Source organism: Propithecus coquereli, unplaced genomic scaffold, assembly GCF_000956105.1.
Source record: "Propithecus coquereli isolate 6110/MARCELLA unplaced genomic scaffold, Pcoq_1.0 Scaffold28, whole genome shotgun sequence".
NCBI classification, from domain to species: Eukaryota; Metazoa; Chordata; class Mammalia; order Primates; family Indriidae; genus Propithecus; species Propithecus coquereli.
This window is the reverse complement of record NW_012148396.1, coordinates 3925475-3936668: the sequence shown is the minus strand read 5'-3', so window position 1 is coordinate 3936668 and position 11194 is coordinate 3925475. Positions and strand designations below refer to the sequence as shown.

General features: G+C 46.1%; 1 protein-coding gene across 1 annotated transcript in view; it reads left to right on the top strand.

The window, feature by feature from the left end:
- ZFAT (zinc finger and AT hook domain containing) overlaps positions 1–11194 on the top strand; it is a 168794-nt gene that overhangs the window by 37927 nt on the left and 119673 nt on the right. The window contains exon 3 of the mRNA XM_012648151.1: positions 10055–10243. Within this exon, the coding sequence (XP_012503605.1) occupies positions 10055–10243 (189 nt within the window). The remainder of the gene's footprint in view (positions 1–10054; positions 10244–11194) is intronic.

Here is an 11194-nt window from a genome sequence, read left to right as displayed (position 1 = left end):
AAGATAAGGTATTATCATTACAGTACTGTAGTTTATCTCTGTTGTGTGATATTGATTAAAGGAAAAATACCAGACAGGCATAGACCACTGTTAGATATTTCAGCTTGAAACCCACCGTTGCTGGTGGGATCAATACTGGCCTCCCTTCCTGTGACCGGGCTCACGCAGGGGAGGGCCTTAAAGAGAGCACTGGGGTGTGACGTCATCTAGTCTGTTCTTCTGCCTTTTAAGCACCTCAGACAGATTTCAGCTACTGATCCCACTAAAATTATATCCTGTTTTCTCTTGGATAAAGAGTCTTTTCTAGAGCTCAGTGAAGATATTTTTAGACATTTAATACACTTTGAAAACAAAATACTACCTTAGAATTGTGTAATTAACACTCGTCCATAAAACAGGCTGTTTGGAAGCTGATTCATCCTGGAAACAGCCTCTAGGCGACGTGGAGTTTGACCTGGGTCCCCCGACCCTGCCCTGGCGCCCTTCGGTGTCTTTATTCTCTACATTTGGACGTGATTATTAAAAGACATCTGCTTGCCAGCTGTTCTCTGCCAGGCACTCTGCCTAGGCCCAGTGGTTTAACCGGGCATTCTTTGAAACAAGCATAAACTATCCAAAATTTCCTGTCGGTATCAACCGGGGGGCCTGGATTTCACCTGGGTGTCTGACTCTGCCCTATATCCTGCCATCTCAGAAGAGCAACTTTTAGTGGCTGTGTTTATTGCCAGAGGGTTCAGTCTATCTCAGTGCAGGGGCGATAGACATTCACTGGTTTAACAGAACTCTAGCTTTCTTTACTTCCCGAGAACTGCCTCTTCACAGCGAGGAGCACCGCTGTAGAGCAGGAAGAGCTGGGCACACCGTTGACAGGCTGTGATGGGATTTTAAGTGCCTGGCCCTGGGTGCTGCGCCGGGTCGGCAGTCTGTTGCGCCAGGGAGCCAGCTGTGCAGTTGACTGTTCGGTGTGTCTTCGTGGGCTGAAGTGAGGCCATTTATCTGCATAAAGTGATTTGGAGCAAATGGCCTCTTGCTGTTTATGGCCACTCGGCTGAGGGTGCGCAGAGAAAATGCCAGCCTTTATTTCATCCACCTCAGCCTTCAGCACAAATGGACTTGGGCTCCACCGCCCCCGCCCCCCCACCACCAGAGAGAGGTGGATTGGGAGGAAAGGGGCTGCTTAGAGGCAGTGTTCAGGGGCCGGTCCACTAGCCAGGCCCATCTGTTCTCTCCACCCCGTAAGACAACATTAGGCTTTGCTGTTTGACCACCAGCTCATCCCATCGTGGCGCCGGCTGTTCACTTGGTTCCTCTCTGTGCACTTTGTCTAAACTTCTGCTCTTACACAGACAGCATCAGAGGCAGGAGAGGCTGGCAGGGAGCCCTTGCTTTGCACTGGACTTAGACGTGATGCTGGATCTGCCACTGATGAATGGGGCAGAGTGTCTGGGCCATGTCAGCTCTCCCCTCACCGAGCATTGGTCTCCTGATCTTTATAAAGGGCTCAGGAGCAGCCCCGCCTCCTCAGGGCGGGGAGGACTGAAGGAGCTGATGGTGTGTACGGCATGCTGAATGGCTGGGGCAGTTATTAGTATTCATGCGTGTGTCGCCCAGGTGAGCCTCTGAGCTGCCCAAGGGCAGGGAGCAGGCCTGGCTCATCTCTGGGTCTGCGGTGCCTGGCACAGGGCCAGACACACAAGAGGCCTTCCCTTGCTATTTGTTTAATGACTGGATGACTTTCCACTTTGCGAGGCTTGAGGCTTGAGGCCCTTCCTCTCTCTCCCCACTTTACTGAGTATCTATAATGTGCTGGGCACAGTGGAAATCTGATGAAATCGGCTAATTCCTGCCTGGCCTTTTTGAGTTTACATCCTGTCAGGGGAGACAGACAAGAGACAAGTAAACCAATTTATAAACAAGCCACTCACAGTAACTTCCTCAGCGATAGGGAATGTTTGTGTGAGAGATGTTTGTTAGAACCTAGAGCACTGGACCACACTACAGATGGTCCCCAACTATGGTGGTTCAACTTACAATTTTTCAACTTTGCTATGGTGCAAAAGTGATGCGTGTTCAACAGAACATCAAATTTTAGATTTTGATCTTTTATTTATTTTTTTGTTTTTTATTTATTATTCCAGGGTTTTGTGAGGGTACAAACATTATAGCTACACTTTATGTCTTTGCCTCACCTAAATGCCCTTCCCTCCCTTTAGTGCTCTCGGTGTCCTTTAGTTGTAGATTTGCCCCCCCATCCCCCTAATCCCTAGAGAGTATTTCTGCCATGTGATCAACCTAGTGTTGATCGGTTTGTACCAATTTGATGGTGAGTACAAATGGATCCCGTTCTTCTGCTCTTGTGGTGCCCCACTTTGGATAATGGGCTTAAGTTTAATCCAGGAAAGTATAAGAGGTGCTACATCACTGTCGTTTCTTATGATTGAGTAATATTCCATTGTAAACATATACCAAATTTTGATAATCCACTCATGGATTGACGGGCACTTGGGTTGTTTCCACATTCTTGCAATAGTGAATTGTGCTGCCATAAACATTCGGGTGCAGATGTCTTTATCGTAGAATGTTTTATCTTTTATTTTTATTTTTTATTATAAAATTTCTATTTTTATTATTATAAAACAGGTTTTGTGTTAGATGATTTTGCCCAACTATAGGCAGGGCATAAGGTGTTCTGAACACGTTTAAGATAGGTAAGGCTAAACTATGATGTTCAGCAGATTAGGTGTATTAAATGCATTTTTTTTCCCCCTGAGACAAGGTCTCTGTCGCCCGGGCTAGAGTGCAATAGCGTCATCATAGCTTACTGCAACTTTAGACTCCTGGGCTCAAGTGATTCTCCTGCCACAGCCTCCTGCCACATACCACCATGCCCAGCCAATTTTCTGTTTTTTGTAGAGATGGGGTCTGGCTCTTGCTCGGGCTGGTCTCGAACTACTGACCTCAAGCGATCTTCCCACCTCAGCTTCCCAAAGTGCTAAGATTTACACTGCACCGGCCTTAATTGCATTTTTGACTTGACGATATTTTCAACTTTGTGTGGGTTTATCAGGATATAACCTCATCATTATGCCGAGGAGCATCTGTATTTATCAACTCAAACTTCCCCTGCTTCCTGAAGGCCTATGATGCTCATTTCCTAGGCTCAGGTAAAATGATTACCTTCTAACATACTATGGAATTTACTTATTTATTATGTTTTTAAATCTATTTTCATCTTTCTCAACTAGCATGTAAACTGCCAAGGGCCGGGATCTCTCTTTGTTTTGTGCACTAAAGTTTTACAAATGCTAAAGCAGTGCTGGGTACTGTATAAGAATCTGTTGGATGAATTGTGGCTAGAAAAGAAAAAGTAAATTCTGTAGTGCTTATGTAATTTCCAAGTAAATATTTATTTATTCTGTGCAGAAATGATATTTTGTTTGAAACACTCAGGAAAATTTGGAAATAGAGAATAGAAATGAGAATAGAAAATGAGCTCACAAAGAGAATGTTATATTAAGTAGTAGAGAATAATTGTTGAACTTGATATTGGAAACGGAAAGTCTGATTTTAGAGGACACATACTTGGTATGGATACTTAACCAAATTGAGGAGAGGGTAACTAGCAAGCAGGAATAGAAATGGAAGAGGAAGACTTGAAATCAGACCTAAAGTTGACCTGGCCCTTCGTAGACATGACCAGGTACTGTTCTGCAAATAAGAGTGCACAGAGCCTGTTTAATCTATCTCGGGTTCCAGCAGTGTCAGGTAGGGAGGATGGGGCTTTAGGTCTGGAAGGGGTGTCCCCACGGTGCCCAAAGAGCCGACATATCCTGGGATAGTGTGCATGGGGAGTGTGGCTGAGAGCCAGGATGTGGCTGGGGAGATTCCTTATGAGTTCTTAGGGCTCTCTCCTCTCCCAACTCCCAAAGGACCAGTGGTGCTGGCAGTGGGGCCCTTACTGATTAAATCACAGTCACCTATAAAGACTGGAAACCAGGAGTGTGACTCCCTGTTTTATTGAAAACACCACGGTAAGAGATTGGAGAGGCAGGAGACATAGAGGAGGAAGACAGTCTGGGGTAGGAAGCGTGCAGACACTCAGACTCCCCTAATATTATACCTCTCCTGTTTTCACCTTTGCACAAGGTAACAAGTGGCTGATCCAGTCACCCAGGAGTGTGGGTGTCTGCAAAATGTCCTCCTTTGTCAGTGCTTGCTATCAAGCTTGTGGCCATGGATTTGCTCATGGTAGCCATGGTGAGACGGTCTGCAATTTAGTTAATCAAGCCCATGGCTAACGGAAGCTCAGAGGGCTCATGCACGTCCAGTGCAAGTTGGGCAGGAATGCTTGTTTCTAAGCAGGTCACCGTGCTGTCTGGTTTGTCGTGGTGGGATCCCTTTTCCTGAAATGGTTTACAGGTAGTATAGACAGCTTTTCTTTGAGATGGTTAGGTAATAACTGCCTGATGACTGGGAGTCGTACAAAATGACTCCCCAACATCCATCTGCCCCTAAATCCTTAGGGTCACTGAATCTGGATCAGAACCCAGACTTTTTGTTGTTATTGTTAGCATGTTACTTACTACATTACTGCCGAAGAAATTTCTAATCTTAATTGCTAATGATGCTAGCTGGTACATTATGTTATATATTTATTCAGTTTGTATGGCAGAAATGGTAAAAATCTTAAAAACAAAGCTAAGTCTCAATATATTTTGAATTGAAAGAATTGAAAGGTTTTGTTCATTGGGAGAACGTGTGGGTGGGGCTTTCTCACATTTCTCTCCGGAGAGTACTATGGCTAATGCTGCAGATGGAATCCATACTGCAAGGGTTTCACGGGAGCATGAGATGCTCTGGTGGCCACATAGACCCACCAGATGCTGAGGAGCAGAGGTGGGAGGCTCTGCCCCAAGATTATCTCTGACTGCTAGCTTAATTTTATCTGATCCTTATGATTTCTAAAATTGGTGCCCATCAAGGCTGACTCCTAAAACAGAGGGGTGAGACTAGCTGTAAAAATGTGTGGCTGGAAGAACCTTCAGGGGTGGTGTCCCAAAAATGTTACCAGAAGGTAGAGAAGACAAACATTGATGGGATGTTTAATATGCACCAGGGACTTTCCCAGAAATTGTGTTTTTTATTCTCACAGTAATCCTTTGAGGTCCGTTTCATGATTTCTATTTTATTTTTTATGAGCAGTTTTATGGAGACTAATCAATTGTCCAAAGTCCCATTTTAAGTGGTTGAGTGGTGTCCAACCCTGGCTTCTCAGTCTCTGAAACACAGCACACCACTGCCTCTCTGCTGTGGTTCCATTAACTGGCCCTTCGGCCACACACACCAGCCCATTTACAGTTAGCTCACAGCATGGCTGCATCCAGCAACCACACACAAGAGGGAGAACCAAAACTCATCATAGAGCTATTGAATTTTCAAAAGAAAAGGAAGCTAGAGGGAAGGTAGGCGTTAGCTGGGGGAAAAAGCAGAAAAGTTTAAAAAGTCAATAACTCAGAGGAAGCAGCAGACTATTAAAAACACCTTATTCAAAGGCCATGATACATGCGAAGATGAGAAATGCCAAGCACTCAGAAAAGCTCCCATCAGCACGACTTCTGGGCTGAGTCCAAGGAGGCATTTCAGTAGAGAAAAGGCAACTTTGAAAAGTACAAAGATGGGTCAAGTGAGGATGCAGGACAACCAGGTCAAGTGGGAACAAGGACTTTGATGTCCAAATCAGAGTGAGCAGAAAATTACCAGCAAGACATTAATAAAATATCTTTCTCTTTTGCCCTCCATCCTCCCTGCTTTCCACAAAGAAGGATTGAGCACCTACTATGTGCTAGACTCAATGCTGGGAATGAAAAATATGTAGTTGTACAGCTATAACAGAGCCGTGTTCGAGGCTGTGAGGAACCTGGCACATGAGGGAGTGTGGTGGACAACACGATATTCCTCTGTGTGAAACAATTGTGTTTGTAGGCCAGAGTCTCTGGGTGGCATGTGGGTCTTCATGCCAGCCCTTCTCCAGGCTTTTGTCTCACCCCCATCTCCTGGGTGTTCTACTGGAGTTATTAGCTCCTTCCTAAGTGTACCAGGTACTTGCCTCTGAGCGGATGTGATGCTCTTCCTCTATGGGAGTCCTGTTCTTCCCACAGTGCTCCAGGCCTCAAGAGATCTGTTAAGACCATCTCCAAGAATCACTGTCAAGGCTGTTCAGTGCCATCCCTGGCATGTGGTGCCTGAATCAGTGGGAAAACTTAGTGTGGAAGCTTCTGAAGCTCTTGAGAATAGGAGGAAGCTTGCATGGACTGGAGATCCTTGTTGCATGAAGCCACAGAGAATTGATGAGGAACATGGGGGCTTGGAGATGTGCATTTGGGGCAATCTTCAGAGGGAGTGTCTTAGCTTGGGATCCCATGGAAGCAGCCTTGGCTGCAGACCGTTGGGCTGGGTGGTGGTCCCAGGAAGCATGAGTAGGGGCGTGGGGAGAGAGAGGGCAGGAGGAAAGCCAAGGCTTGTTATTGGGGTCCCTGCTGTGGGCAGTGGGGGTTTGACTCTCAAGACACTGTCACAGTGACTCCCAGAATTGCCCACCCAGACAGTCCAGAGGGCTGGCTCCACCTTAGCTGCTGCCAGAGTCATGTGTGGGCTGTGCGGGTACAATGAGAGCCCCACTGGCATTTGCCGCAGGGAGGGCCAGGGCCTACACAGAACACATTAGAGGCTGGGGCTGTGCAGCGGGTTGAGGGCACGTGTTGTTCTGTCCCTACTATCTGCCTCTCCTGTTCCTCATCCCTGCCCCTGCTTCTCTCCTTGCCTCCTCTTCTCTCCTTGCCTCCTCTTCTCTCCTTGCCTCCTCTTCTCTCCTTGCCTCCTCTTCTCTCCGTCTTTCTTACGTAACAGTTCCATCTCTGTATATGAGGGCCTTAGAATTTAGAGATACAGCCGTTGCTTAGTCAGACTTCCCACGTGGCTCAGAGTCTTTTCCGTAGCATCACAAACGGTATCTGAGACTTCCTGGAAAACCCTCCTCAGAAACACGTCTCTAAAAAAGAAAGCCCTCCCCTTGTTAGATCTGTTGGAAATTTCTTTCTCTGCACTGAGATCTATTGCTGAGGACTGTTACCCGTTGGTCCTAGCTTCATCTTTTTGAGCACAACAGAGCAGGTCTTCTTCATCATGTGGTTTAGGCCCTTTGTCTGCTATAGGCCTATGTTAGGCTTAATAAAATAACAAGACATAGACCCAACCTCATCCATACCCAAGTCACAGTGTGGATGAGGCATATGAACAGGTAATTGCAAGCAGTATGGGAAGTCCAACTCATCAGGATGGTGATGTGTGTGTGTCTGTAAAGAGAATGGAGGGAGGTACAAAGGTGAAGGGTGCAGAGAGTATCACAGAGGAGGGGAAATCCTTGCTGCCTTTTGGTTTGGCATCTGGACAAGCAGGGGTGTGTCGATTAGGGTGTTGTGCAATACGTGGGCCTGTATGAAAAGGCCCATGGGCTGTACATGGCATGGGGTTGTTTGGTCAACTTATGGTTCAATATTGTTGGAGCCCAAAGGAGTGAGGAGATAAATATGCAAGGGTGTATGCTTGGAAGCCATGGCCTCGGTGGTGCAGGGATAGTGGGAGAGATGATTCATGGCAAATCTTAGAGGACTTTATGTAGCATTTTCTCCCAATGGAGATGGGAGGGAAGCCATTGAAGGATTTTAAGCAGGAGAGTGACAGGATTAGATTTGGATTTTAAAGTGATTCTTGAGTCAATGTAGAGGATGGTTTGGAGAGTGTGTTAGTCAAGATACTGTTAGTAGAGGCACCAGTTAAAAATGAGTTTAACAATGAGAATGTCTATCCTCTCGTGTAACGAGATGCCCAGCAGCAGTGGTTCCAGGGCTGGGTCAGGTACATCTGTGCTGTTAAAGCCCCAGGATCCATCTCTTCCTTCATGGATCTCAGGCACCGATGTGGTCTTTCACTTGGCCTCTCATACTCTCCTAGCTGCTGGGTGGTTGCTCAGTTTCAAGCAGTGGACACAGCAATCCCCCACTGAAGAAGAGAGGCAGTACTTTCCTCGTTAGGGAAGAAAGCCATTCCCAGAAGCCCCTGGCACCCTTCTCCCCAGACCCCTTGGGCCAAGCCATCCCGTAGCTCTAGCTGTTAGGACGGCTGGAGCAGCATTCTGAGTGTCTGGTAGGAGGTAGTGTTGCCCTCAAGGAGGGACAGGTGTTGGGAATGGGTGGGTGGATGCCAACAGTGTGCACCCCAGAGCCGCACATAATAATAATAATTATTATTATTATTATTTGGTCTTCTCCACCGAGGCCAACTCGGGCCTCTACCAGTTTTTCATCTGACGTGGCTGCAAACCTTCACACACCCCATCCTCATCCTCAGGCACCCAGTTCTTAACATGCGATGCTTAAAGCAGACTCTAGATGTAGCTTATCCAGCGTGGAGCACGGCGGTCTCTCCAGCTCCTTCTCATTAATGCAGGCGAGCGCTGAGTGTGCGCGCTTGTTTGTTTTCAGTTGATTCCTGCTGTTAACCTGGGCTAAGCTTATGGCAAGCTCTGATTCTCACGTCTTTCTTTTTTTTTATGTGAACATATCTATTCCTGGCATATCACCCACATATTGAATTGTATCCCATGGTGAATTCCAGTATAAAGTGAAACATCATTTTCAAAGCAAAAAAATTTTGTAATATGTTGTTTCTACCTTTTTATTATAGCGTCCAGTATATTCTGCTATAGTTATTTATGCACGTGTAACACCCAACATGTAGGCGCAAAAACGAACTTTTGTGACTCAGGCAATTTGTAGGCCTTTTGAAATGTTTTTATTATAGGCACTAAAAAATAAAATACAACAAAAACTGCTGTTAGGCATGATGAAAATCAAGTCTGCAAAATGTAGGCACTGCCTGTGACCTAGGAGATCACTTGTTTTGCCCATTCTTTGGCTTTATAGGAATCACCCTGTTCTTCAAGGGGTGGACAGGTGTGATGGTCCTTCACTATTTCCCTCTGGCCTTAGAGGGTGACATACAGTTCTGTCTGATTCATGATCTCATCCAATCATTGTTCTTTGCAGTTTGATATTAACATCTTTAATGCTGGTACAAATTGTATGATTAAGGACCTTTCCCTATCAATTAACAAACTTATGTAAGACTGTTTCCACTAGGTCTGAAAATGATCCAAGCACCTGAATTATGGAACAGGCACCAAAAAATTTTAGTTTGTAGAATACAGGAAATCAGAATGTCTGTTTTGATCAATCTACCTCCTTATCCCCATTTTTTCCTTGCTGCTTCTGGAGAGAGCACATGCCTTCCTGAGAACCAGCGCTTCATGTTATCTTTTCCCTTCAGGCATTCCTTGCTCCACTTCTGTGCAGGACTGGCTTTAGGCAGAGTCGAATCACAGGGAACAGACTGACCAAATTGCCTCTGGCTGTCTCCCCCTGGCTTCTCCCATTTCTGCCTTATTATTGCCTGGTTCTGATTTCACCTCCCTGATACCCCACGTTCCAGCACTTTCCAAACCCCTGTCTGCTTGTCCCGCATCCCTTCACCCACCCCCGTGCTCCCGTCTGGTGAAGGGTTATGCTGAGCTGTTCCCTGAGCACTTGCCATACGTTCTGTGGCTTTTTCTGTGGCTGTGATTCTAAGACAGAGAAAACTCCTTTCCCTTCCTTCCCTAGGTTTCCTTCTCACTTAGGAAGCTCTGATAGTGTGCTTTCAAGAGGTGGCTCCTTTGTTCTTCACTCTGATAATGAAGCTTTTCTTACCTCTCAGGCTAATGCCGAGTTTGGCCCCGGGGAGTTAAGCTGTTGCTCGGTCTGTGGCTGACAGGTTCAGTGAAAACGTGTTGAATCCAGAGGCGTGAAGGGCCGGAATGGTGCCCGCAGAGATACAACGGGTCTGTGCCGCGCTGTGGACCGAAGGGCTTTATTTCCTTTTCTGCCCTGTAAGAGTTATGTTTCCAACTCTGTCACTGATATAAAAGGATATTTTATACATCTTGGTATTTGCTCCTTAGGTAATGAGTCTGACCTTGAACTAGAAAAGAAGTATAAGGAAGATGATCGAGAAAAGGCCCCGAAAAGACCACGGACGCAGAAAACAGAGAAAGTCCAGAAGATCTCCTCAGGGAAGGAGGCTGGGCAGCTCTCTGGGGTGAAGAAACCCATCATAAGTGTGGTTTTAACTGCACATGAAGCCATTCCAGGTGACTGCAGCGAGTGGGGAATGACCAGACAAGAATCTTGTGGCAAGTCTGTGCAAGTCAGAATACGGGTTCGAACCCTGTGGCTGGAGCAGTGATGGGCTCTCCACTTAATTACTTATTAATCTGGGTCTGTGACAGAGCTGCGAACTGCCAGGGCTGCTGCGGATCGTGGATGGGGAAAGGTAGTGAGGGCCACCGCTCCTGCTGCGACTGCTCCAGCCGTGGCCTGCTCTTGTTCCAGCAGCCCCCCAGGAGCGGTTTCTACTCGGGGACCACTTGCTTTCCAGCCCCTCTGCTGCCATCGCGTGCTGTCCTGCGTGTGAGGTTGGCCCCGTCGGCCCAGACACCGATGCAGGCTGCTTGTCTGAAACCCATGCTAACTTCTCTTTTGTGTTTTTACTGGGGTTCAGCAAATACTTTCCAGCTCCATTTTCTTTCACATGAAATAGCCAGTGGATATGTTATGCTATCTTTTTTAAAAAAGATCTCTTCTGGAACACTTCAGATAAAAAGCAATTTATGATAGTAAATTTTAAAGTATAATTTTTTTTCCCTTTCCATTTGAGGTGATAGCTATCAAATAAAATTAAAAAATCAAGTTTGGGATTTTAATAACAGCTATAGCCTTTTAAGTATCTATTTTCCATGCTTATTATTTAAAATAAAAACTTTGAATAAATTCCCCTTCTGTATCTCACTGCAGAGCAAGGTGATAGGTAGAGAACAGACCATATTAAATTATGTGACTAGAAGAATTTCTGGAAAGTCACTTTGCCTCACTCACTTCAGAACAGTATTATTCTGGAAAATAAAAATCCCAGAAGAGAGTTTCCTATTTGCAGTGGTCTCTAGAGAAAGTTTCCACAATTTTCTTAAAAATCAATGGTAGTGGCTGGGCACGGTGGCTCACGCCTGTAATCCTAGCACTCTGGGAGGCCGAGGCGGGTGGAT